Source organism: Euwallacea similis, chromosome 4 (assembly GCF_039881205.1).
Source record: "Euwallacea similis isolate ESF13 chromosome 4, ESF131.1, whole genome shotgun sequence".
NCBI classification, from domain to species: domain Eukaryota; kingdom Metazoa; phylum Arthropoda; class Insecta; order Coleoptera; family Curculionidae; genus Euwallacea; species Euwallacea similis.
The window spans coordinates 2,209,063-2,236,893 of NC_089612.1; the positions used below are offsets into that span (position 1 = coordinate 2,209,063).

Genomic DNA, 27,831 nt, shown 5'->3' on the forward strand with positions numbered 1-27,831 from the left:
GGCCTAGATGGTTACTTCACATTATTAGAATGTTACATTATTAGTTTCTAGATGATGACAATAGATGTCTCTCCCGTTGTCAGTTGAAATTTTACATAAAATTTTCAAAATAGAAATTTCAAGATGGCGTCTCAGAATGCTGTTAAGTCAGATTGGCGCCAAAAGTTTAACTGGACGGGTATATTTGTCATAAAAATTGTAAAATACAAACTTCAAGACGACTCCTAAGAAAGTTATTCCTTCTCCAAGAAATTGACATAAAGGTTGCAAATTAAGATTCTATTCTAATAAATCAGGATATTATCTTGTAGATTGTTTGAATCACGCTACGATGACATTCCGCTTCCAAAATATTTATAGATTGGATTAATTATTTTCGAAATAAAACGAAATATCGGACATTGAACTGCCAAGATAACAGATGAGTGATGTTAATCCAAGATGGCGCTCATCATTAAATTTTAATTTAAACCAACCAGTTTCCAGCTGTCCTGGAACACTTGACACTAGACAACGATTAGAGACGGAGACATTAATTATAGATAGCAGTTGACGTGTTAGCACACTATCCCAATGACAATGAAGTAGAATGTAACAATATCGAAACACATGCAAGAATATAGGCCACTAAACGAATAGGGTAAGTGAAAAAAACATGTATCAAAATCCCACCTTTCCCTGGCGTTGTTCGCCTGCCGTCTCTCTTTTTCCCGCTGTGCTTTAACGTCGGGGTCTAAATCTCCGTCCTCAGTCTCATCGGCACTGGAACAACTAACCGCACTTTACCACATTGCGCAGTAATAAGAAAAACAGACAAACGGGTTCTTAAGAGTTTGCTCCAATTATAAAAACCGACCTTACAAACGAGGACCGACCCTTTTTCACACTGTTCGGGGCAGGCCCATATTCAAAAATGCGTTCCATATTGTTACAGAGTGAGGAGTACTATCAAATTCTACAACATGCACTGGCCAAATTCGTAAAACGAATGTTACGCTCTGAGGGGGTTTAAAACGTAACATTTGTAATGTGAATATGGGCCTGGAATTGATTTGGGGGGGCTTGAAGGAAGACGGAGAATATTGAGGAGGTTAAAAATAAGGTTGAAGTGAACAAAAACAGGTAAAGGGGATTTTATTGCATTTGTTTGAATTCTGGAAATATAAATAATGTCTTTGGCTACTTATCAAGGTGAGCGGTGTAGGAAGGGAGAGTTCTTGAAGGTGGAAAAGGGTTAAATTACTCTTTGGATTTACATACCGTTCACGAACGTTATTGGCCTGTCTGCGCTCTTTCTCGCGCACGGCCTTGTTGGTCGTGTCCTCGCCGTCTTCCTCGTCGGTGTTACTAATTATAGAAATTGGAGAAAACACTTAAAATTTATAATTTGGGTCTCAACTCAACAAAGCCGTAAATACACATGTAATACAAAAACATAGGAAATCTTCGCAATTTTCAGGAGCATTTTGGAAAGTCACAAAAAAATTTAAACAATGTGGCAATACTGGCGAGTTGAAAGTAATGTCGCTCATGGCGATCAATCGGGTTTTAAAAAAATGAGCAGTCAAATGACGTCAAGTCATTTTACTGCTCAAAAAATCCCCTCAAAAGACAGGTTTTTTTTACTATCAGTAGAACCAGCAACACTACTCAAAACAAACGACCCTCACCATCGTCTGGACCGCTTCGATGACTTGCCCAGCCCGCTTGTCGAATTCGGCGCTATGCTACTCTCCACTGAGCTCGACGGCTTCGTATCGCTGTCTGGAGGCTCTTTGCGCTTTTCTATTGGTCAGAAAAAACATTAAATCAAATTATTCTTATTTTGATGACAAAGTGTACTCACTGGTATTATATGTGGGCCGTTCCACCTTGACCGGATTCTCGAGGTGGGCATCAACGGAGGGCGGGGCCGAGTATCCGAGCTGCGTCAGCTGATGAGGCGCCAAACTGTTCGGCAATTGTCCCAACCCGATTTGCGATTCTGCGTGGTTGCGCAGTACGTTTATGGCATCGTCCAGTCTTTCTTCCATTCGCGCACCCTAAAAAGACATGGATGTTGGCAATGAAAACAACCCTAAATAACGCAACCTAGTGCCAATACAAATAAAAACAAAACTTTAAAAAAACCAAAACGAAATGCCATTACCTGCGTAGCTTCCACGTGATCTCTGAGGAAGCCAATAGCGTCGTCTAACCGCTGCGCTTCAGGGGCAGTAGGCTTAACGAGAAAAATAAAAAGAAAACACATGCAAAAAACAAAACAAGGAAAAATCGCTTATCGAAAAGACAGATTTTAAAAAAAGTGCAAAACATGGAAAGCACAAAGAGGTAGTTGGTGGCTAAAAGGGGCGTACCATGTGTAGATTCTGGGGCGCGTTCGTGGTCACGGTTTGCGTGTAGTGGGGCGAGTGCGGTGTGCCGTGATTGGTCAGCCAGCCTGTGGGCGCAAGTGGCGGTGGGGAGCTGACCGGCGTGGAGGGAGCCGAGCTGTAACTACTTGCGCTGGCTTGCTCAGCGGCGGGATATATCTGCAGGAAATTTTTTTAAACAAATTATGCAAACAATTTTAATGATTTTAACACTCAAAAGTGGCTATTAAAAGGTGTATACAACTTTGCTTCCGCCATTTTTTTTACGAAATTCAAGGTTTTATTTTAAAAAACGGATTATACATTTATGATTCAAAGTGTTGTCCATCGCTGGTCACTACCTTCTTCCATCTTTCAAGCAACATGGAGTCAGCTCAACCTCAAACTTTCAATGATCATGTCAATTCTTCGTGACTTTGCAACGAGTCTTCATTAATAATGTTTTACAATTAATTATTAATAATGTAATTAATAAAAGTAATGCCTCCAATTCACTATCTTCGAAAACCGTCTCTGTTTCGCTGCTAGGCCGGTTTTCGACGTGAAAATCACAGTTTTTAAAGTGTTGAAACCACTCACGACAGATTTTTTCACTAATAGCGGCATCAGTATAAATATTTCAGAGTATTCAACGAGCATCAGCCGCAAATTTTTTCATACTAAAACAGAAAATTAAAACCTCCTGTAAATGACAAGAATATGGCTCATAAACTGACATTTTCAATCGAAAATAACTTTATAATGCAGACAAAAATTGATTAGTGTTTCTACGGAGTTATATTAACAGGTGCCCAAGATTATTGTACGATATCTATGATCTATTTTCTATCTATATTTATATTTATATCTATATCTATATTTCGACCATTACTTCCACTAAAGCCTTCTATAGGTAAATGGCGGAAGCAAAGTTGTATACCTTTTAATTGGATCACGTCCAGCACTGACAATTGTTTTTTGGATTGAAAAAATTGGAAAACAAATCAGAAAAATATTGGCTCTTCAAATTTCTCGCTTTCAAAAATATGTAGATAGTCCAGGTACGTTATTATTTTTATAGGGGATGGAAGTGTACAGAAAAAAATTCTTTAAAATTTATCGTTTTTAAAGCAATTTATACATGTCAGGGTCGTATCGACGAGGGTGTGAAATTGAAATAAAAAACTTAAAAAATGTTAACTATTTGTCCCTTGCATTTTAACAAATTCTCTAATAACTTAATTACACGAGGATAGTTCTTTCCTCATTTGTTTGAAATTTTTCGGCATTGAAATTCGTGTTATTCTAGTCTATGAACGAATCATTCGATACATATCTGAGGTATGTACATATGGAGCGTATTAATTATACCTAGATTAATTACGCGATCCACTCTGACCAATACTCTTGTTTACTTCAACGTTTCCATAGATATTACCCTCCTTGTAAAAGTGAGGAATTTGATCTATTGATCCATAACGTCGTAAGGACTGGTTCTTCAAACTCCTGATAAGTTGACCAGCAAGATGGTTTCCATCGAAGTGCAACAGGAGAGTTGGTGTTTAGCCGTTATGTTTTTGATTTTTAAGTTGTATGAGAGTACGTATCTTAACAAATAAACATAACCCAATTCCGCAAAAACTGGTCGAAGCTGTAAGTTATTTACAATCGATAATGGCAATGTCACCTGTTGCGACTAAGAGAAGCGTGGGTTAACGGTGTAGCACCTATTATACGTCACCATTGCGTAGGCAAAAGTTAAACCTAAGTCAATATTGAACGTTTAAGTAAAGAATCGATTGATATTGGTTGCCTCAATACAAAGTGCCAGCTCATGAAACTACAAAACAAATATTTATGACCTAAGGAAATATTAGAATACTAGAATTCGGTCGATCTTGTATCTTTCCATGATAGAATTTGGAACACTCTGTACACTTTTACACCAGAACTCAATGAAAAATATGTTGACAAAGCATGTAAATCCTCAAGTATATCCCTATCTCTCAAGTATCTCACAATTTGACTAAAACTCCAGTGTTATGGATAAAATAAAATTTCGAATATTTTCAATAAGCGGGTTATCAATAAGCGATGTTGCCATTTCTAAGAAATCAGCCTAAAACTTTCCCATTTTCTTCATATCACTACAACATTTGCTAAGACAATAACTGAGGATTGCCACTCTTTTCCGGACACATTGCAGGTAATTATGTCCTTCACTCACCGATCCCAATCCTTTTCCCACAACGCCGTCCGCATGCCCATTGGGGCTGGCAAAGGCGTTTCCCGGGCCTGCGATGGTGGTGGCAGGGGCCCCGTTTGGCCTCAAAGAGGACATGGGTGGCAGACCCTGCTGTGCTCCCGTGTCCGCCTCTGGAATGAGGCCATACGCCTCGTAGGCCTGGTAAGCGGTCGTGTAAGTGGGTGGCCAGTCCCCGCTGCCCACTGTATTGGACGCCCCATCGCCCAGGTAGTATCCCGAAGTGGCACCGGGGGAGGTGTAACGGGGCGATTCGTTGAATTCGTCCGATCCATACTGGAGAAAAAGAAGTTGGTTAAAGTATATAAAAAAGGTTGTCAAATGAAGATAAAAATGGACGTATGACGTGCGTCTGTCGATAATTCGATGAATGGACCGCGTTGATTGAATCAGTTTGACGTCACTTTCTCTCTATTCTCCGGTGCCCTCGTTCTATAGCAACATGTGAGAGTGAGTTCAAATGACATGTGTAATAACAAGTGAAGTGAGATAACAAATTTAATTGGCGAACGTTGATTGGTCAAACACATTCATTGTCACCATCACATGTTCCAATAGGACACAGGTTGAAGAAATTAAAGAGGGATACTTTTTACGCAATTTATGGGGAAAAAACTTAACATTTCTTCTCAAAAGTTGTTGCAGTATACACTAAAAAAAAAAAGTTGTTCATGGCCGCGGTAGGAGTAAATTATGTACGCTCCCGTTCGCTTCAGGCACACCTAATACTTCGACGAATTTATGGCCGATACGTGATGCCTATTTGTTTTTCTCGAATTACGAAGAAAAGGGCTATTTGTGCCTCCCAACTCGCACCCGAGCCCGTTTCATATGCACGGATTTGCCAACACAATACGTGGGCTTTAAAGACTCACCTAAGCACGAGAAAATTTGAATTTTAGACTCAACCATACGCCGTGTCATTTCATCTAAAAAAAAATACGCATGCAAGTAACCAAAAGCGTCGAATTTACCAAAAAAACTATTTGAAATTAAAGAAATCGTTATTTCTCTCGACTAACTATTAACACATTTGTTTAATATATGAAAGGTCCATCATTAATGGTCCATTTGAACGCTCAATTTTTAAATTGTTTTACTTTAACACACAGTTTTATTATAGGCATCCAAGTATATACAAAATCAACAAACGTGGTATTACCGGTTGTATATAAAACATTCAATTTATGTGCCTTCCTGCTTCATGTCACGGTTCTGTGACTGCCATCGGGTTTTAATTTTTGAAATAAGCAACTCGCACACGTCCAGCAATGTTCCTATGAATAGCGGGCTGCGTTCACCGTCACTGTCAAACTTTTCCTGCGCATTGAGATTGTGACATATGCGGTATTTTATTTATGTTAAGTCAACGATTTAAGCGGACTGGATGGATCGCACAATTGCCGGCAATTCACAAAAACTGGCCTAACTCTTTTAACGAAAGAACGCCAAGTACTGGTATCCTTATTACGTCATTTTTGACGCCAGAGGTGCGTCATGGGCGGGCGCAACCGGAGCACACAGAAGACGTAAGATGTTCCAGCGAGTTCCTCCGATTTGGCAGTCACGGGTTAGTGCATCAATGTATCAAGTCGTTGCGTCAAATCAAAAATTGGATTTTCTTTCAAAACCAAGACGAATACCTGTAGTCGGCGGGAAAATATTGTATCTTCTTCGTGTATTAATGGGCGATTAGTAATCTCAACTCAATTAACGTGTGAGCGAAGAGCGAAACTGTGTGAATGATTAAGTACCTTCGTTAATGCGCTGATCGATTAAATTATTAAATGGCCGCCATTAAAAACTTGAAACGTCAAAGAAAAGGGAAATGCCGAAAGCTGAACTAAGGAAACTAAGTTTCGTTCAACTTTTTTATCTTTTCTCAGTTACGATGCTTTCGGGAGGAATATGAGAATTAGGTAAATTTGTTGCCATTTAAAAAAGTCGAAGACGAGATACTCGATGACGTCACAATGGCTTACCATTAGAACGCAAACGTCAAACGGAATTGCCGACAGTCGATCCTCACTTTTTTCACTGATCCTTTGATTTTTGCCGCACTCACTGCGTCACTGCTCATGGCCGATACGCATTTAAAGCCCTTTTTCCAATTCTCCCAAGCAGATCTAATTAGTGCTCCAGCCACACCTTTTAGCCCCAATTAAACTAATCTTATTGGTAAATCACTGAAGAAATCCACAATAATATTCTGTGATCGATATAATTTTTTTTTAGGCACGCAAGTCTGTTGCGCAATCGTTTCGTTGACCGGACAGTTTAGTTGTGCAAAGGGAGTTGTGCCGCAATAATGACTTACATCTCGTCGGTCTGAAGCGTTTACATTTCAAATATTACTAACAAATGCGTATGTGTGTGCCTGCGTGTGTGTGTGTCTGTGTGCAGAAGTTGATTGGGCTGTCAGAAGCGTTTATTTGAATATCAGACATCACTCGCTTAAATTTCATTTCCTTTTTTGGCCTTAACACCTAACGGTTTCGGCCGCAAACACGGCGATTTGCATCACAACAATAAATCATTTTTGAGGCAGCTTTCTTTCGTTGTAATTCGATTTTAAATATTTACGATGAAAGTCCCAAGCTGCTGCTGCGTTCGCGTATCAGTTTCATCTCGGATACAAATTGGGTTAATACACATTTTTAATGTCAGTAACGGTTAGTAAACGCACAGGTAGTAATTGCGATTAATTTGTCTTTGTTCCGATTTTGATTAATCGAGCCATAGCGCCTAACAGCAGGTAATAATCGTAGTTGTTTGGAAATTGCTACTTTTTCCTAGAAATAATTATTGTCTTGTTGGCCTAATGAAAATTTAGCGCCTTTGAAGGAGTTTGTCGAGAGTTTGACAATATATGTTATAAAGTTCTGGGAAGGCTCTCCTGCTGAGCGCACACATCACTGCGGCTGTTCCTCGAATGCCGAGAGAGCTAAATTTAGAACATCCCATTTTGATGCGTTCGCGTTAATCATCTTCATTTCTTGGCAGCATTTTTTCCTAACACTAATTTAAATTAATAAATAATAATGATCTTGGCGGTGTCCTAAACACAATAAAAATCACATGTCAAACTTAAATTAATGACAAGTGACATTGACCCTTAAAAAAACTGCCTTAACCTCAACATTTTTTTATGAAATAATAATGCACACAAACATGAACTTGCTTGACGCTAGCAGAATAAAAGCGATTCGTAATTAAACCAGAAATAAAAGCGTTTTTACGAGCGTTTACGTCTGTAAGTTGCTCAGGGAGTCGCTCGAGATAATCTAAGTTTAAGGTTTATTACCCTTTGTTAGGGATTTTATCGCCCTCTTGGAACGGGAGTTTCTGTATCCGTCCCTTTCTAAGCTGAAAAACTGCATCTTTACTCAGTTTTTTTCCAGAGTTTTCTCATGACACAGCTTGCAAGTTATGTTCTGAGAAAACACTCAAAACAAGGTTTCGTTAGAAGTGCGAAACGAATCAGTGTTATCAAAACCCCTTTGCGTGACCGAAATCCACGACAATAACTCAAAATCACAAGATAATTACGATTAAAACCCGCTTTTCAAGTGGTTCATACTCATCGCTGTTTATTCAAATTTTCACTTAACAGATTCCAATCAATTTGTCACAATTCTGACGTCAGAGTCTCAAGTATCCCCTGATAAGCCCACAAATCACAATTCAATGAACCCTATGAGTACATATATTGCAAATAATCTTAATCCCGCAATGGTTGCGGATTTATCCAAGGGTGCGAGTCAGCACTTTCCCGACCGCAATTCTCCTCCTTTATGCCTCAATTCCTCCAAGATCGACATATTATATTTTTATATTTGCCCCCCTCCCCCCATAAATCTCAAAGCGCCTTTTCCAAGGGGCCCCTGGTACAACGCCATTTGATCGCGGCAACATTCTCGTTCTGAATATTTCATAAATTGACTTCGTAATAATTGGAGGAAGCAGGTTTTATTCGATATTTATAGAATTTATATCGATACATTAACGAATCGTTTTATTAGGAATATGGCAATAAAGATGCCATTTTGTTCATGGACGGACGCGGCGTGATTCGGCCGTACATACATACGGACGAGAGCAGTTAATTACTTTTTTCATCTTAACTCTTAATTACTACATTTGCTAATAAACTCTCACTCACCCCAATCAATTGCTCGATCTTGAACCACAACTGATCGTCCAATAAAGTATTGTCATCAAAAGAATTCATTCTGAACAATTTTCGTGGGAACAGCTGAAGACGTGTGACATTTACCTCATAAAACTGTCAACTGTTTTATCACTAAGGATTTAAGCAAACACAATTGCGAGTCACACATGCAAAGCTGTCAAAGCGACGCTCTTTTGTCGCTGAGGTACTTGCAAAAACAACTGAGAACCGCGCTGCGCGACAATCACCATTACTGTAGTCAGACGTAGATGACAAAGTGACGCGTCAAAAATGACGTCGGTTATAGTCAAGTGCGTAATGGCGGCATGATAGCAACAATTGCATCTTTAAGATCGAATCAGGGAATTTTTGTATTTCAAGATTTTCAATGGTGATTAACTAGTAGAATCTCTAGATGAGAGTTGCATAAGTACTCCATGCTTGCTTCACATGGAGTTCATCCACGTTCGTGTGTCTTTAAAAATTATGAGGGAAACTTCGCATGGTGGTGGTTTAATGGAAAATCCCACTTCATTTACATCGAAAGAGTGTACATGTGGACTCAATTATGAACTGACATTTAAAGTAGCACGAACGCTTCATCGCTTATTATTCTTATTTTTAAGTGTTCCGAGTACTTTGGCGGCCTTTTGTTGACAACCTTGAACAAAACTATCTCATGGAGGCACCACCATTGTTATGTTTAGAGCGACATTTCCTCTTTTCTAAACCTATTCTTCAGACAAGAAGTACCATATTCGGGAAAATTCTCTTTTCTTGAAATGCGATTAGAAAACCTTCTAACCAAGAAACCTCCCAACTCTTTACTTACTTTACTTAGTATACCTTTTAGTTTGTGTGTGTGTGAAAAGAATATTAAGCAGTAAAAATTTAATTTATAGTCCCACCAGTGGCGTACCTATACCGCACGCTACTGGGCGAATATTAATAAGAGAATGATAACTACGCCACTCTTTTTTAGAGGACTCAGAAAATTAAAAAAAAAATAGTTTGAACACAGTGATAACTGTTCAATACAATTTTAAAATAATTTGAAACGTTGCTTGAGTGGAGCGACGTGAGGCTCGCTATATTACGAAACGGCCGTAAGATTTCGCCTGACTTTTGCACCCTAGAGTACATCAAGAAGTCTATCTAAAGGCTACCTATCCCAAAACTAACTCACCCCACTGTCCGCGTTCAAATAATGATTGAACTTCCAAGACAACTGTCCGTTAACAAAGGCCTGGCTTTGAAAGTCCATTATGCACAAAAATCCGAGCACCAGTCACATTCTCATCCCCGACACCAACCACCGAAATTCAATTGGTACTAGACAAGACAGTGGGTACTGAGCGACCTTGATCAGCCCCCTAAATAGTACGGTTCCACTTCCTGATCGACCGATGGCACCCCACGTAAAACTGCTTCTAGTCGGGGCTCCCGACACACAGCAACACTTGCACTGTACGACTGAATGCTGAATTAGAAGTACTCGGCACGGTGACGTGTGACGTTATGCTCTATGAATATGTAATAATAACACGGCTCTATGGCTATGGATGGATGTGTTTCCCCCCCCGGTCTCCCCGCCCGACCCGGTGCCTTGGGATGGGCCTACGTGAATGGGAACTGGCCGGAATTGCAATGCCTATTAGTATTGTATTCGAAAGCTCTGCTAGGTAGTTTCTGCACACTTGGGAGAGATACTGTATATCCGAGATGAGGATGTCAGGCATGGGGATTTCGTAAACCGCAATAGACAGAGACTTGGCTAAACGGGACATATGTTGCGCGTCTGAGGGAGTAATTTCACCGCGATAAAAACAGATCTATAAAATTATGTTTGATTTTTCAGTTATTACCAAAAAACAAACGAAAAAAAAATGAGGATGATCATTCAACATTTCTCTGCAGCTACGGTCCTGGTAAGTTTTTTGTCGATTTTAAGACGACGTTGTATATGTGACTCAACGACGTACGACACACGTGACACTCATAAAACTCTCTTAAATCTTGAGAGATTGTTTAGTTGTCAATGAGCCACTCAACATCTTCTGACAATTCGAAAAATGTCTAGCGATGGCTTCTAGCTCTTTGGAGAGGCATAGTAGGCCGGTCAGTGCCGTTGGCCGGCCAGCGAGACTGCTTGGCAGCGGCACTGGCGACCGAGCTAACATTGTTCTCGAACAACGACAATAATTATTATACAACTTAGCCTTATCAGTTTGCCCAAAGAATTTATCAGCTATTTTCGTTTGCGCTGAATCACAAACAACAGATTCTTGACGCAAATCGCTATTGCAGAATCGGATTCCTGTTGCTTGAGACACACCACTTCCTTCGTTGGGGAACAATTATATGACTACCCTGGCGGCAAAAGAGGTAACAAAACGGCCACCAAGATAGTCCCCGATTGACTTCTAGTCTAGAAAGGAGAAATAGAAGTAGAACTACCAGTAGATCTGATCTACCAAACCAGCTATAATTTCCTGCTATTCTAAGACGAAATAATAGCTAATGGTACAGTTAATACGGGTGCAATTTAAATATCTGTGCTGAGATCTGATTGCGCACTGGAATCCACAAGAACTTCCTTGGAAGATTAGATGCCCGTTCGATCAGGATTTAATTATTATTGAACCGTATTGATCAAACCAATCTTAGTCGTTCGATAAACCGCTTCATGTAAATTTATCACCAACCCCCCTTACGTTCCGTACTTTGTGAAACGTAGGCTAATAACTCACGTTCGCAGTGATATACTGTAACGTGGTGTGAACAGGTGTTTTTCTTCTGGGCATTTCAATGGGATTTAACCAAACGGTTTGTTAATGCGCCGACTTGTCATAATTGTGATATGAATATTGAACAGCCGCCGGTAATCGGATTACTAACTCCTTTCAATTAATGGTATTTATGGGTGCCCGCGCTTCGAGTCTTAAATTACAGCTTTTCAGAATTTCTTCCTGGGAAACTGGGAATAGTACTACTGTGACCGCCATTTTTGCTAAAGACGAACTGCAAAATGGCTGCGAAGTTAGTCCATGTTGGTTTATATATCTACTGTTTACATTAGTTGCAGCATGAAATGGGCATTAAAAGTGCGTTTAAGACGGCCCCTATGGCAGCACCCAACGGAAACGAAAATACGTTATGGCACGATTTTGCATTTATTTACATGGGGGCTTTAAGTTCAACAGTCTTCTACCTCATACGTAAAACGGAAATACCCTAGAAAACAAGCAGCTTCGTCTTGGAACTTCACCCAATGGGTTTTTTCGCTTTAGCTTTGTTGCATTTAATAAGTGAATAAGCCCTAGAGAATGTGTGGCATGTGAATCCAGCTTTGTCTAGAATTGCTGATTTATCGGCTAAATCGGCCAGAGTTGATGTTTTCGCTAAAAATGCCCCCATATGGGGCTTAATCGACGAGGCAACTAATAAGGCATTTCGCCTTGGCCAGTCCATTTATAGGGCATTTTTCCGCTTTCTTCTTATTGTGCCGTGTCGAAACTGTCGTCCGGCTTAAGCTTTTTGATTAATCTAATTTATGCGTAAAAATTAGTCGTTGTTTATTCAAAGCGCTAAACGCGGCTAATAAATTTATTTATCCGATATATTTTTTCAGACAATGGCCGGGGGCGCCGCCAAAGCGCGGCATTTTTGCCGGCGCAAGTGAGCGGCTGCACCTTTGTTATTAGCATTATTATTAAATTATTTGCCTTTTATATTGAAATGCTCTCAGATGCAAGCGGGGAGAACGTTTGAAAATTTCCACGAACGACATTCGAGACGTCACCGAGAACGTGCAATTTTCTTGCAAAAACGCCCCGATCTTTCATAGAATCGAGAATGGCACTTTTGTCTCTCTACACGCAGTGCAATAATCTAAATTACTAATCAAGGAAAACACTGTCGAAAAGACAAGCTTTGTCGCGATTTTGTCAAGAAACCCACTGCAATTTAGTGACGAAATGGCGGACAAAACTTTGTCGCCATTCTAAGAATTATTATAAGAGATACAATAAAAATGCGTCCGATAGGAATGTGCATGACAACGAACAAAATTAAACCTGATATATCTCCTTCATTAACGGCTAATAAGCGTCATTTCTCGGTATATTGAATAATGCCATCGCATTCTGCATAGGCGGAATGCGTAGCTCTCAACGATTTCGTCCGGAATCCGGCCTTGTGGTGTTTCAAATGTGATTTAATCGAGACCGATGGGAATTGTTCTTGTCATCGTCGATTTACTGACGTTCCAACGAATTACATATCGCATCTAGCGCACGACACTGGCTACAGCGGTACTATACGTGCCATAAATGGCCCGCTATCAAATACAACAATCGGCCTAATTATTTGTTGTTTATTAATTACAAGCCATTCGGTTTGCGGAACATCAAAGGGGCCGCCGTTGTTTAATTGCGCAAAAATCTTGTTTGGCGGCTCCTCGCGTGGCGGATGAGGCTATCGAGGCACAAAAGACTGCGGTTATCTGGCCCGGTACTTTTACAAAACGGTATTACGGCTTCCGAATTTAATTACTTTCTTATTATTTATAATGCAGACTATCGAAATACAACGGAATGAAAACATTGGAACATAACTTTTAAAGCAGCCTGCGACTACTGGAGCCGCCATATTGACCACAACGTAATAACTAGATGGCGTCAGACGCAGACATTTACAAAGACTAATCCATTGCCTCTCTCTTTCTTGACAATTCATTAAACCAAGAAGGAAATACTCCTGGAGAAGAGCTGACATTTGGGGGTACTGATTTTGAATTTAGCATGATAAAGCCACTTATGGCGGGAACTGGCAATCAAGTCAAAGTTATTAAAAATGTTTCCCTTTTTTCCCAGATTTCTCTACGACACCTTGTATGCAAACTGCCTCGTCAGATGCCTTTTCACAAATTGGGCAACTCCCAAACAATGCGCTAACGCAACCCAAGTTTGAATCAACAAAAAAGGGCAGATTTCCATATACCGAACCCGGACAAAGGCACTTATCTGCGTAAAATCGCACCTTATACGACTTAACAATAAATAAACAGGCCCAGCCGATAAATTAGGAGCATTATTGGTATTTGACAGCCGGTTTGCCGTAATCGGCACAGCACAAATTACTTTACATATTACTGTATACATATTAGAAAGCCACTACCTACTCGAAATTGTGCAGCCATTGCGACATTAAAGGCACAGAGATACGCAGGTTAATACATACGAGGAAATCACGAGATTCACAGGCAAAAAGCCGGTTTTTGAAGCTCATTAATCACCCTCGAATATCGTAATATACCCTAAATAAGAGCGGAAAAAGCCTCTGGCGTGTGAACTAGAACATGTGCAGATGTGTAGATATGTATTAACGTTTTTGCCAATACACTGATTTATATTACAATTACACATCATAGGGTCCATAAGTATATACAGGGTGTCCCTGAAACGACTGTACAGCGCTTGACCAAAAATTCCTTGACTGAAAATAAGGCGTTTTAGGCAAATTTACCTACATCCAAAATGCTTCGTTTTGCCGCTATAGGACACCAAAGTTCTCAAATAAATATCGCTTTTTTGAAATAGTTGCTGAACGCTTTTATGGATTTTCACTAATTTTGACACTAAGAGTTACTACATAAATTGATGTATTTTGACGTGAACGCAATCTTTTTTTAATGCGTGGAAATATTAAAAATGAAACGTGGTTCGTAAACTTTAAAAAATTGTATTTTTGTTATCCTCACAAATTTTTTTTCTGTGCCATTAGCTGACCTTATTTTGAAACTTTTTTGTCTCTTATAAAATTTTCTCTAGACATAAAATTTTTCTACAAAAAAATGATTTACGATATCTTACAATTCATCATTGTTGTGAAAGCAATGTTAAAAAAAAGCCCGACACGATGCCCAAAGTATAGATTAATTTTTGAAACGAATTTATTTATGTATTGAGGAAAGTGGGCAATATTTTGAACATTTATTATAAGAATTAAACTTGGTAGATATTGCGAATTAAAACTTTTTTCATGTATTTGTTCCAACTAAACAGCAATGATCAATTGCAAGGTATCATAAATAATTTTTTTGCAGAGAAACTGTATATCTGGTGAAAATTTTATGAGAAACAAAACATTTTTTTTTTAAATCAACTTTAGACAGAGAAAAAATTTAAGTCATTTGGACAGGGGGTAACAAAGATACAAACTTTTATTTATGCATCAAGCGCTATTCTTAATATTTCTACACGTAAAAAAAATTCCGCTTTCGTCAGAACAGGCCAACTTATGTACTAACTTTTAGTTTAAAAATTAGTGAAAGTCGATAAAAGCGTTTAGTAATTATATTTAAAAAATTATGTTCATTTAAGTATTTTGATGCCCTGTAGAGGCAAAACGAAGCAACGTAGCATATAGGTCAATTTGCTTAAAACGCCTTATTTTCAGTTAAGGAATTTTTGTTTAAGCGTTGTACAGTAATTTCAGAAACATCTTGTAGTATACACACACACTGCTCATTCTTGCAGCAAAATATTTATAAATAAACTCTCTCATCGAAATGTTCTAATCAGATGTAGCGCACATGCACTTTGCCTACAGGGTGTTCAGATAATTTTTTATCTTTAAGGGTTTTCACCTTTTGTTCTTAAAAACTCCTGACTTCTACATACGCCACTAAAGATGTCAGTTATGAGCTGAAAAACTACTAAATACTCTAAAAGATCATGAATTCACCTCCAATAAACGACCTAAAAATAAGGACGTTTCTAAAGGAGTTTCAGGATAATTCATTGGGAAAAGTCAATATATTTTTAAAAAAACACGACTTCTTGGTGCGCAGCTGAGGACCTGGGTTTTAAGTATATTAATGTACATTTCAAAATGTTAGATTTTTTTTCAAGTAGTTTAAGGAGTATCATTTCATATATATTTTTTTTAATTCTCGAGTCGAAACGCTATCTCAGTTCCAAGTTATCAATATTTAGAAATCAAAGGAGCTAAATTTGTTTGATTGCTAAAAAGTAGTAGCCTTTTTACTGGAACAGAACATTTTAGACCTGAAAATACCAAAAACCAATTTTCATTTAACTATAAAATATTAGGGATGTCGTTAGATGGGCGGAAGAATTGCAACAAGATACTTTATATTTAACTACAAGGTTTTCTGGTAATTAAAACTTCTTGATTTCTCAGCATGTCACTGAAAACCTCTAAATGGTTTGCACACATTACTCTAAAATACCCAAAAAACAATTTTGCTTTAAGTACCAAACATCAGAAGCGTTTGTACAGGAAGTCTCAGAAACGGTAACAATGCACTGATGGCAAGGTTTTCAGGTTAAGAAAAAGGTCTCGACTTTAAGTGCGTCAATGAAAACTATTAAAAGATGAAGAACTTCAATGGTTGTCATGAAGAAACTGATTGGTGCATATGGCAAATTTTCAGAAGTAATTTAATCCTAACTTAATCCACGAGAAGTAAGACTAATATCAAGTGTTAAAATATAGTATAATCTACGTCACTGATTTTAATAAAAGATGTTACTGGATATTTTTTATGTTTAAGGAGAAATTTCAATACAGTTGTCATGGAGAAATTCATTGGCGTACATAGTTAATTTTTATTTGTAATAAACGACAGTTTACCAGTCAAATCACATCGAAAAATTTACTTACCACTGCAGTCCACTGTTGGCTGTCCAGGGTGGTGGCGGCCGCGGGCTGCTGAGGCTCCTCTTTAGGCCCCCTGGCTACAGCTCCCGTAGGTCCTGAAGGACCTCCTGCCCCTTTAGCTTTGGCAGGAGATAACCGGCTGCCAGGACGGGCCCCAAACGGAAAAAAGGGGCTGTCTGCCGCGAAAGGTTCTCCTGTTGCTTGTGTGGGGCTCGCACCGGGGCCCGTATACACTGGGCCGGTGGGGCTCAATGCATAAGCCTGCATTTATTTTGCAGCGTTAGAACACTATGGACTTCCCAGAGGAAGTAGAGCCTTACCATTCCGTTATCGATTGCGGCTCCATACGGAGGCTGGAACCCAGGTTTTTCTGAAACAAAAGTTCTGGGTTTGATTCGAGACACAGAAATCATGATTTCCAACAAATACTCCACAACAATTTCCGATGTCACAAACAGGGAACCGTAAACTTTCCGAAAAAGTTCGGGTAAAAGAAAGGGTCATCTTGGTCCGGCAGAGCACGGCATGTCGAGTACAAGGGGCCCTGCATCGGAGCCCAAAACGTCCTCATTCTATTAAGGAACTTGTCTCCTCCATCAGACTTACGGTAACTGCATTCACGGTCCACAGCACAACTTAAAAGTGTCACACCAAATGGCATTAGGGCTTCGGTCTTGCGGAAATGCCATCGCACTAAAAGGACCGTGTAATATTGCTCTCTGCTAAGACGTCTTTGGGGTGATTTATGGTACGTATGACATGTATAATATATTGGTCAGTGGACAGTTACTCAAGCACGAACTTTCATACATAATGCTATTTCAACTTAATAAAAATCAGGCAGTGTCATGAAGATCAATTCTTTTGTCCTTGTACAAATAATGGTGAGAGTAGCTGAATTTGACACGAGTGAGATTAGAAATCTAACGCGTGTCAAATAAGGCAGGGACAGGTGACATCATTTTTCTTCAAGGCGCATTAGGATTATCAATTTTTATCGAAAATATTAATTATCTAAATTAATTTTAATCGGGAAGTTCTTCATTTGATTCACTTAGAAGCCACCATTCTCACAAAAACCCAATTGGTCAATTTTACTAATGGTCTACTGATAGTTATTTAGGTAAAAGCTTTTTTAACTTTTTAAACAAAAGATCGATATCACCATTTATCAATTTAGGATCAACATTCCTATACCGGTACACTCTAAGGTACACTTTAAGCTCTAAATCGCATTATGTTCGTCCCTATTTCAGTAGGTATATGTTGAATTTATAATCTCACTACGGCAAACATTGACGCAAGATATTAAACTTAGCATTTATTAGATTACTAACTTAACTCGTATGTCAATTTTGGCTGCTGCTGTCCGTTATTTGTACGCGGGCGGAAAAAAATCCATGGCACCACCCGATTTCTGATAACTTGGAACCGCATATAAGTTTGCAACTATCCGTGTGGATAATCCTTTTTTTTATTTTCAAATCCGGGGGTTGTCAGGTGTGCCTGAGGGGGTGAGAAGGTACACAGAAATACAACCGGCAACGTGGCACTAATCATTTAGTAGGCCGACCGAGACGCCGACCAAAACATCTGTCCCATCTCGGCCAACTGCGCCGGGGCTCCGACGATTAAGATCACCGAAACTGTGGTGTTTTGGTGGCTCTCTCTCGATCTCCTTTGATGTATCTCATCTTCCACCGCGCTTTATAGCCTCACCTTCGCCCCTCATGAGGGGGTGGGTGCGCTTTTTTTACCTGAAAGTTATTACGGTTTCACAAAATCGTTTTATTGGATTATGCTCAATAATTTTTGTTGTATTTTAGGGGGTTGCATATGGCAACGTAGCAATGCCCCACATTAATAATAAAGGCAGCACGCGCCACTTTCCATTCATTGCGTCTTAAAGCTGACCCCTTCTTTCTGGGAATAACGGACTCTGGCCGCTGAAGAGATTTCGGTGCATTAATCCCCTGTTTGGTAATTATTTTTCTTTAAAACGGCACTTAAGATATGCAAATGTCGGCTCTTTGTTGACAGAGAAACGTTAGTTCAAATGACAAATTAACGCAAGAACAGCAGGCTGAGATTTTTAAATTACGTACTTGTATCTATTACCTGTATGGATACATAGAGATTTCTCCACACAGCTCTATAAAGATATTACATCACAAGTAATCTAGGCAAAATTGTCTGAAAGAGTTAGACAACATGTACCTACTCACAAAAAAAAAGACCAAAAGTACAGTCTATACCACAGACCACAACATTGCTGGGCCAAAGAGTCACTACAATTAGTATACAGGGAGTACCAGAAAAACGTGACAACAAAACAGGACAGAAACGAATCTAAGGGCAGAAATAACTACTTTCGAGGCTAAATCATAATTTAAATTGAAAAAATCATTGAATTTAAATCGTTTCAACCCTGTCAATGAACATACAAAGTGTTAAAGTGATTTTTTTAGTTTTTATTTGCAGTTCTTTCAATCCTTGTGGTATCTAGCTAAAATTTAGCATGCACATTTCTAATAAGAGTCTACATTAACTGACCTCTAAAGGGAATTAGAAAATCTACAAGGTTTTTTTCCCAAACATTGACAATAGATAAACATAATGATATAAAACAGGGACACACATTCCAATGCAGTTTTTGACAAAATATTCTTTCATTGACTTTATCACTAAAAGTGGCAGTTGCACTTTTTAGAGCTAAACAAGAACCTTAAGAGTTCTATGTAAATTTTATGAATCTTTCTAATAATAACTCTCTTCAACCACCCAACCCAGTTCCTAGAATATCAAGAAACCCCTGTTGTTCTCACAACCTTGCACCTAGCTACTAATGTTTCAGTCACATTTCTGCCCTGTTTGAGACACTAATGGATTAACACCTAGATGAAACTCTTGCGACAAAGTCTTCTATTAAGAGTCACAATATGAACTGAGAACAGGTATAAGGAACAATTTTTTATTTATTTTTAATTCTTATTAAATGAGGAAAAATGAAATTCTTTGTAAGTGTACCTGGCATAGGAAACACATGGTTTATCTAGAGATATGAAGGTAAGATAATGTTAGATGCCATGGTCAATAGCTCTGGTCTGTGAAAGAAGACTTGGCAGAGTTTATTGTAAGGTATGTGATGAAACTAGATAACACAAAAAAACAATATCAAAAATGGGAGAGGAGTGTCCATCAATTAGTAGCTTATTTGTACATTTGAAGTCAATATTTATTCATCAAAACCTAAAAATTGATATTCGATACTGAGAAGTGTGTAGATTATGATTTGATATTATATTCAGGTTGTTGTGAAAATAAGGAAAATATTCACTACTTAATTTTACTTGGTTTAAAGAACCAAAAACACATATTTAAAAAGGGCAAAGGAGTTAAATATAAATTCAAAGCAGTTAAAATCCAGCCCTTACTCTGGCCCTATTTGCAAGAATCAGTGACTCTGGCCCAGAAACTTGAGACAGCCAGAACCAGACCTCTGGTGCCTCCCTACCCAGGTCTCCCTTTGACATTTATATTTTTCCATAACAATAAACAATAACATTAGAACTTGCTTGAAACTGCATATACCCTTGTAGTATTTACCAACAATTTTAGACAAACCTGCTGGAATCCCCAACAAAAACTGTAGAAAACGAAAATCTCCCATATACAGAAAAAATAAAAGCTGCTGCAACACATACCGTACACACACATAAAGAACTCTCATCTCTTTTGGGCCATGCATTTAAGATGAGACAAGGGACAATAAGGCCCGTCGAATTCGAAGGGGGCAAATGCTCTTTCGCGGAATTTTTCACTAAAATGGGACGTGTAACTACCGTTTGGGGCCCTGCGTAGGGCACCGAATCACCTCTTGCCTCGAACGAGCCCTTCGCACAGGCTTTATTGGTATGTTTTTGGTCGCACGCTTGTTGTCAACAGCGCCACTTCGCGATCGGATTACGCGCGAGGGACGCCGCTAAGGGCCCCGTTTTCACTTTGCACTAATAACTACGGGTCTGCAGTTTACCTACCTGGTGCTTTGTTGGCTATTTTGTTAAAGCAAGTGGTAAAAACTTCGTACAAATGTTGCATAGGTTCATCATCACTGGCAGCCATTTTGGGACACTACTAGAGACTTCTGACAACTTGACAAGAACAACCACCAAAGACAACCAATCGGCGGTTACCCGTCAGATGCATCGCGGGGAGTTTAAAAATATGCATTAATTTCGGACATTTTTAGTAAGTTACTCGTTTATTTTATAATTTTGAATACTAAGTTTCACTATAAACCATCAAAAATTCAAATATTTATAATTTGCTATTGAAACTAAGCCCTGAAAACAGAAAATAGATAACGAACTCAGAGGTTTTGGGCAGATGCAATATTGGTACAGGCAAATTGAGGCATATTTTGCTGAAATCTCAACTTAAACCAACAAATTATATGAAAATAACTTTCAAGGCTTCTGTAAATACATTTAAAGGCAATAGACAATAATTTAGGAGCCATTTTTTACATTTTAATATGAAAATTTTAATACAAACATGCGCCTAAGTGGCGGCCTCTTTTAAGCAATACATAAATTAAATTTTAAATAAATCTTACTAACCTTACTGACGTCACGAAGAATCACGACTTTAATAGCTTAGTTCGTTTAAATTGCACTTTTTTGAAAAAATATTCTTATATTCAACTATAGCTTAAGTTTTTAATCTGCTCATCATGAAAGCTAAGATTATAAAAAATTATTGCACATTTCAATGTATTTATGATTAAACTTATACGTTACGTTACGACTTGGCGTTTTTATGAAATGGCATGATTTTAGATAATTCATATGTTATTTATTGCTGTTTATAGATTAATTTATTTTATTTTGTGAGATTAATATTTTCATTAAAAAAGTGCTGAGGCACAGTCAAAAATAATATTTAATTTAAAGATTTATGCTTGAAAATAGGATGAAAATGGCCGTGCGTGTGTCTCCATGACGCAACCTAGCGGTGGCCTTTAGCTTTGAAAACTGATTTTTCCTATTTACTGAACCCTTCATAACCTCAACTTTTTTTATAATTTGAATGTTTGGTTTAAATTCGGTGTTGTTTTTACAAATTTATTCGCTTTTTACCAACAAAAAGCTCTGAAAACTCTTCTCCACATTTTGCCTAGTTTATTAACACGCCGCTTCTCAAAACCCACACTCAATATTTTCCTTAAATCCTCATAAAATAATATATATCTTTAAATATCGAAAAATTACAAATTGCTCATGAAAATGACACAATCCCCTAACACAGAACAACAGAAATCCTTCACCTACCTACGAGAAGTCGAAACCGTGGCCCAAGAGCTCCTCACTTTGAAACATAACAAACTGGAAATTGCCAATGCCCAAAACAAATATCGAGAAGGGCTACGATCCCTTGAGTGCATCTACGACCGTACCACTTGGATGCAAATAGGGACCGTTTACATTGAACAATCAACTAAAGAATGTAAGGCCATACTACGCAAAGGTGAGTGCTTTCCAATAGGATTTTTTTGTGTGATTAGCAATGTTTAGAGATAACTAAAGCAGAGGAAGATTTGAATGATCTTCATAAGCAGATTAAGAGGAATGTACATAAATTGAGAGATTTGGAACATGAGCCTAGATTGGAGGGGTTTGCTTTGAAGCCCATTTCCGTTACTGAGGCCAAAGCCTTGCATAAAGGGTTTGGAAATGCATAATTATTGTAGCCTATTTGAAAAGAAATATTACGAGTTTTGTTATAGGTTCCTTTTTTTCTAAATGAAATAATAATCTTATGATGTCATTTTGGGTTTTTGACAGTTAAAGAAAAACTTTGCTATATAGCCCTTTCTTTGTCCAATTCATGGAATAAAAACAGTTAGTCATATTCCAATGTGTCTTTCTCCCGTTTCTTGACAATGTGGCTTTCTAACCGCACTTCCTTGTTTATTTTTTGTAAATAAACTATAGATAAGAGCTAAGTAAGCTCTATAAGTTCATATATTATTATTATCCCCTTATCTTATTATGGCTCCCAAAGTGGCCACAGGTTTCGTCATTTTCCGTCGTCTCAACCAAATAGAATATCTATTGTTGCAAACCTCCTACGGCATTCACCACTGGACTCCTCCAAAAGGTAACTATATTAACTGTCTTCTCAATTTTAAAGCCTTTAATAGCCCTACCAAACAAATAGGCCACGTAGATCCAGGAGAAAGCGATCTGGAAACAGCGTACCGAGAAACTGAAGAAGAATCAGGACTCATCAAATCTGATATTAAAGTTTTTGAGGATACTAAGAAGACCTTAAACTACCTTGTTAAAGACAAGCCCAAAATTGTGCATTATTGGCTTGCGGAGCTAATAAACTCTGATGCAAATGTGAAATTGTCTCATGAACATCAGGATTATAAGTGGCTGCCATTGGAGGAGGCCTGTCGAATTACCAAGTTTGAGGAAATGCAGAAACTGTTACAGGATTATGAAGGATATTTAATTAATGGCAAATAAATATTTTTAATATAATTATGTATTTTATAAAAATTGTTTCTTACTACTCTTTAATGTTACATTTTCCTTACTTGGTGCGGCCAATACATCATCTGCAGTCACTAATAAGAGCTTACTTAGAATGCTTGAACTTGTCTCTTCAGCCTTAAAAATCAGTCAAACTGGGCTGAACTCATTAGACTGAAAACCAATTGCTTTGGTCTTCTTTAAAATATTCCAGTTCCTTTGCTATTTCTTCATCATCTTCTAATAACAATGACTTAGCTAATTGTAGTTCCAATTTCTCTTCTCATCCCTTCTTGCTCATTTATATCATCCATTAGAACTTGCATATTATCCAAATTTTTGCAATTGTCAAAATTTTAATTTCAAGACCTATGAACTACTTACAACTTGGTATTAGATTTCATAAGCAGTTTTCCTGCCATTTTCATGGAAGCTACAACCACTGCATTAATTTGGTACTCTCAATTGCATCTCATTAAAATTCCAGGCTAATAAGGGTCTGATCAACTAGTTCTAAGGTCTTTTTCAAGCACCTTTCCTTCTATAAAGTTCTCATAGCCTCTAGAGAAACACACATATAGGAAATAATATGAGAATGGTTTTTTTTTGTTGGTTTTGGCGTTTACTTTAGCTGTAGCAGTGCATTTTGCAATTTGTTTTTTCAAGTCTTCCTACTGCTGTGTTTGAAGAGTTTCAGTTTTTCATAACTTTTAGATTATGTAGTTCATTGATGGTTTTTTTTTAACTTCTTTTTCAGGTACATTTTGCAGAAACAAGACATGTTTCAAGAAACACAAAATTAGGTGAGCAAACCATTAACTCTTATTAAAATTACGCTTTATCTATGGTTTTATTTCCCAGCTCATAATTAATTACCATTGGCTTAAGTTCATAATTTAAGTAAGTATTTTTTTGGACACTTTCAGTAAATCACCTCTATATACTTTGAGCAATGTTGATGTAATTCAGAATTTTGAGCATTTTTTTCAGGAACTTTTTTCAAGAATTTAAAAATATTTTTTGTGCCAAGGAGAGAAAGAAACCATGAGGAGTTTTTTCAAGGTTTTGCTCATTTTTTAATGATGATACCCAGAAGAATAAATTCTTTAAGTTAAAATTCACATACACCCACACCCACAAGATCTTTTTAATCTATTAATTATAGTCAAAAATATTGTTCTTCAGTCTTCCTCTTTAATACACGTTTCCACGATTTCCCTCAAATTCGGATTCTCCATTGCAGCTGCTATTCTCTCTTTGTCATTTATTTGTTTGTTTACTGAAACATACAGTGTAAATTCATCTTTCACTATGTAATACACAGCAGATCTCACTTTCATGTTCAGTTGTGTGCGCTCCGTCCTTGATAAATATATCTAGTTTTATAGGAAACGGCATCTCACGCTCTAGTTTAATCCTAATGCAAAGTCCAATTAATGTCGCGAGGGAGCAATGAGGCACCGTCGGGTTAAATTCGACTCTAACTACGTTAATATTAGCTGCTGTAGGTTGTTTAATCTTGAACAAAATTGCTAAAAGTGCCAGATCTTTGAAAGATTCTTAAAGAGTGCTTACAAATATTCCCTCTTCATAGATTACATTGAGTTCCTCCAGTGACTGAGGCTTTTCCGGATCTCTAATGTTTCGTAATAGATCTGAAGATTGCATGTTTTTACATAATGTTGGAATAAATTTGAAGCTCTCTTACCATATACCATGTCCTTTATTTCTTCACTACTCTTGGGCTCTTCTTCCTCCTTGTCCTTGAGGAGACCCACTTTTTTCCGGAAAAAAGACAAAAGCATGTTAACAATTAACTAATAATACTGAGAAAAAATACAATTATACAATAATTAACAAAACAGGAGCTTCAGCTCATTACATTTGGGACAAAGGTAAATATTAGTCAGCTGATTGATTTGACGTCTTTTGGAACTAACCTTCAAATTGGTCTTTGTCGGGGTCCCAGTCCTCGGGCATTTCTCTCAAATTTCTAATGTAAGTGATCGCATCACGAAACAAGGAAATTTTCTTTATTTACTGCGTGCAAAAGCCGCGTGCAATAACAAATAAATATCGATAAAGGCTTCTTATCAATGGCTTTGCACTCCGAAAACTACTCGAGCCGCGTTCGATCTATCCACTGGTAAAAGAACATTTAAATTAGAACATGTCTCTGTTAAAAATTCCAATTACAATGAGATAACATTGTAAATTGGAAAAATACTTTTTCAATTAAGATCGAAAGGTCAAATTCGGAAGGTTACCTAAGAAAGTCACTAAATTTAGGGAGGTTTTCGAAGACGTGGAAACAGTGGCAACGTCGCAGTGTACTTTTGTGTGGATCAACGTCCTCAATTTTTTATTGCGTAGCTAGAAATGTGGCAACCTAGCAATCAAGACTAGATGCAATAAGCCAATTTATCGTATTTTTTAAAACAAAACCAATCTTGATTTTGCAAAGGTCCGAAGTCACTATTATATTACTTAAATGTAACTTAAAAACGTCTTTTCATATTCGATTCGATTTATCATTTATTAATGCTAATGAAAATACTTCAGAAAATTCCATATGATAGCGCTACTCTCGGCAATGCCAGATGTTAAATTAGAGTGTTTCATAATACACATAAACTCAACACCAGTCTGTTTCATGTCGACAACTGTCAATTGTAAATTGTAACCTTGTCCAAACTATTACCTAGAAAAATTACTTCCAATTCTGACTCATACCTATTTTTCTCAAGAAATAAAACACAATCTTCTGCGTTTTGGGGTGCAAAAATGTCTTTTTTCGGTAAACTATTCGGGGGCAAAAAGGAAGAGGCTCCCTCAACGAGTGACGCCATCCAGAAGCTGCGCGAAACCCAGGATTTGCTTACCAAAAAACAAGAGTATTTAGAAAAACAAATCGACGATTGTCTGTCAGTTGCGAAGAAAAATTCCTCTAAAAACAAAAGATGTAAGTACAAGACAGCCCCAGTGTCTTAGCAACTTTCTCCAGATATGACTCAATGGTGAAAGTAACCCTTCTTATCATTTCACTATGCAGTGGCATTGCAAGCCCTAAAAAAGAAAAAGCGATTAGAGAAAACTTTGCAACAAGTGGATGGCACTCTAACCACCTTAGAGCTTCAAAAAGATGCCTTGGAAGGAGCCAATACTAATGCTGCTGTCTTAATTTCCATGAAGGATGCTGCCGCAGCTCTTAAGAATGCCCATAAAAATTTGTATGTTTTACTTCTTTATGAGGTTCAAATGTCGTCAATAATTACTCATTACAGGGACATTGATAATGTCCACGATATTATGGATGATATCGCTGAACAACATGACATAGCTAATGAGATTTCAAATGCTATTAGCAACCCTGTAGGCTTCGGTGAGGACATTGATGAGGACGAGTTGAATAAGGAGCTTGAAGAATTAGAGGAAGAGGAACTTGAAAAGGTGCATTTTTGGGAGTTTTTGATTTTCCATTTGACAGTGTTTTTGTAGGGTCTTATTGATGTTCCTGGACCGACCAAACTTCCAGATCTTCCTAGTGTGGATGAAGGAGAGAAAGTCAGGAAGCCAGCAAGTAAGTTTGCTTTGTTTTATCATAAATTGGGATTTTTCCTTTCTTTTTTTCAGAAAAAGTCGAGGATCATGATGATCTGAAAGAGTTAGAAAATTGGGCCTTATAAAAATCAATTTTGATCAGTCTTGGCTTTAACATTTTATGAAATTGTTAATGTAATAAAACACTTTAATAATCTAAGCTTAACAAGTCAAACTTAGCAATTCTTTTCAGTGATTTAAGTCATTTTGAAAATGAAGTTGAAAGAACATAAGTTACTTCTAAATCAACTTCTTTTGTCACTTTAACATGACAAGTTATGTTGATTTTCTGTACCTATGTCTGATGTATATATAGGGTGTTTCCTAAATATAGGGTGCAAACTTTAAGGGATATTTCTTTAATCAAAATAAAAAAAAAACCAATTATATGAATATACATTCAGTTTCATTGCATTTATGAAATACTGAATATTAAGAAAACAATGCAGGTTTTTTTGAAGACATTCAACAGCTACTTAAAAGACGATTATATTAATGTATTATAGCGGTTAGTGGTCATTTTAAGCAATTGTTGTAGGTTTTTGAAATCTCATTCCATTTATTTTATCTTTTTGACTTATATTAAATGTGGATTTTAATTTTAAACTAAGAAACAAAGTGAGGTATTAATAAAATTACTAAAATCTACATGCCTCACAGTACTCTCATATATCTAAAAAACACTCTTATTAAATGGTGAAAATGTGAAATAGGTTGGATTAAGTATTTTTAAAAAGATAAAAACTTTTTTCTTATGGCTCAAAGGATTTCCCCTTCAATTTGCTTGGTATGTTCAAGAAACACCCTGCAGATCAGTAATTTGATTAGAAAATGATAAGCGAAATCGGGTGTTAATTTTTACTTTTTACTAGTCTTAAGGAATTTTGTTTATATATAACAACATTAGGATAGCACTAGAGTATTTGGTAAAATTAAATAATATATTTATATAAGAATTTATCCATTCTACTCCTTTTTAAGAAACGAAGTTCAATCCAACCTTAAGTTGAAAAATCGATCATCTAATATTACAATCGTTTTACATGATACACACTGTTGAATAAAAGTAAAGTAACTCATATAGGAAAAAATAGTTTTTAAGTATAATAAACCACAAGGAAACAAGGTGACTGCCATTTCCATGTGATTTATTTTACCCACAAACAGTGTAAAGAAAAACTACATTTTGCATGGATAGAAATAAAAGACTGTGTGACCCAC

General features: G+C 37.4%; 7 protein-coding genes across 12 annotated transcripts in view; 5 read left to right on the forward strand and 2 right to left on the reverse strand.

Moving 5' to 3' along the window:
* da (daughterless) overlaps positions 1–20,633 on the reverse strand; it is a 28,337-nt gene extending 7,704 nt beyond the window's left edge. The window contains exons 1-9 of one of the 5 annotated variants that reach the window (XM_066389795.1): positions 20,509–20,633; positions 16,792–16,841; positions 16,475–16,732; positions 4,579–4,890; positions 2,358–2,531; positions 2,150–2,221; positions 1,847–2,042; positions 1,671–1,785; positions 673–771 (exon numbers count right to left, since the gene is read on the reverse strand). In XM_066389795.1, coding sequence (XP_066245892.1) covers positions 673–771; positions 1,671–1,785; positions 1,847–2,042; positions 2,150–2,221; positions 2,358–2,531; positions 4,579–4,890; positions 16,475–16,732; positions 16,792–16,841; positions 20,509–20,593 — 1,361 coding nt within the window. In that variant the 5' untranslated portion in view covers positions 20,594–20,633. Of the gene's footprint in view, positions 1–672; positions 772–1,260; positions 1,348–1,670; positions 1,786–1,846; positions 2,043–2,149; positions 2,222–2,357; positions 2,532–4,578; positions 4,891–8,776; positions 8,924–9,971; positions 10,297–16,474; positions 16,733–16,791; positions 16,842–20,508 lie in introns of those variants that run through there. The other 4 variants (XM_066389796.1, XM_066389797.1, XM_066389798.1 and 1 more) reach the window with 4 other exon arrangements.
* The window catches only part of Cse1 (chromosome segregation 1), a 39,260-nt gene that overhangs the window by 3,881 nt on the left and 7,548 nt on the right, over positions 1–27,831 (forward strand). Inside the window, exon 1 of one of the 2 annotated variants that reach the window (XM_066389786.1) lies at positions 22,264–22,273. The exons of the other annotated variant lie outside the window; for it this stretch is intronic. The gene's annotated coding sequence lies outside the window, so the exon portion shown is untranslated. Of the gene's footprint in view, positions 1–22,263; positions 22,274–27,831 lie in introns of those variants that run through there. 2 annotated transcript variants of the gene reach the window in all.
* Positions 851–27,831, forward strand: part of LOC136408683 (transmembrane protein 50B) — a 35,533-nt gene continuing 8,552 nt past the window's right edge. The window contains exon 1 of the mRNA XM_066389810.1: positions 851–856. The gene's annotated coding sequence lies outside the window, so the exon portion shown is untranslated. The remainder of the gene's footprint in view (positions 857–27,831) is intronic.
* Pdrg1 (Pdrg1 prefoldin-like subunit) lies at positions 21,619–22,238 on the forward strand. Its single transcript, XM_066389813.1, has 2 exons — positions 21,619–21,997; positions 22,045–22,238. Exons 1-2 carry the CDS (start codon positions 21,751–21,753, stop codon positions 22,209–22,211), a joined length of 414 nt encoding a protein of 137 aa, XP_066245910.1. The 5' UTR covers positions 21,619–21,750; the 3' UTR covers positions 22,212–22,238.
* On the forward strand, positions 22,481–23,004 carry Apf (purine phosphoribosyltransferase family protein Apf). Its single transcript, XM_066389890.1, has 2 exons — positions 22,481–22,630; positions 22,691–23,004. Exons 1-2 carry the CDS (start codon positions 22,522–22,524, stop codon positions 23,002–23,004), a joined length of 423 nt encoding a protein of 140 aa, XP_066245987.1. The 5' UTR covers positions 22,481–22,521.
* On the reverse strand, positions 24,101–25,093 carry galla-1 (cytosolic iron-sulfur assembly component galla-1). Its single transcript, XM_066389031.1, has 5 exons — positions 24,951–25,093; positions 24,719–24,787; positions 24,586–24,665; positions 24,345–24,528; positions 24,101–24,289 (listed from the first exon to the last, which is right to left on the reverse strand). The coding sequence occupies exons 1-5, from the start codon at positions 24,988–24,990 to the stop codon at positions 24,192–24,194; spliced, it is 471 nt and encodes a 156-aa protein (XP_066245128.1). The 5' UTR covers positions 24,991–25,093; the 3' UTR covers positions 24,101–24,191.
* On the forward strand, positions 25,690–27,567 carry shrb (charged multivesicular body protein shrub). Its single transcript, XM_066389045.1, has 5 exons — positions 25,690–25,972; positions 26,063–26,240; positions 26,295–26,460; positions 26,509–26,590; positions 26,644–27,567. Exons 1-5 carry the CDS (start codon positions 25,795–25,797, stop codon positions 26,694–26,696), a joined length of 657 nt encoding a protein of 218 aa, XP_066245142.1. The 5' UTR covers positions 25,690–25,794; the 3' UTR covers positions 26,697–27,567.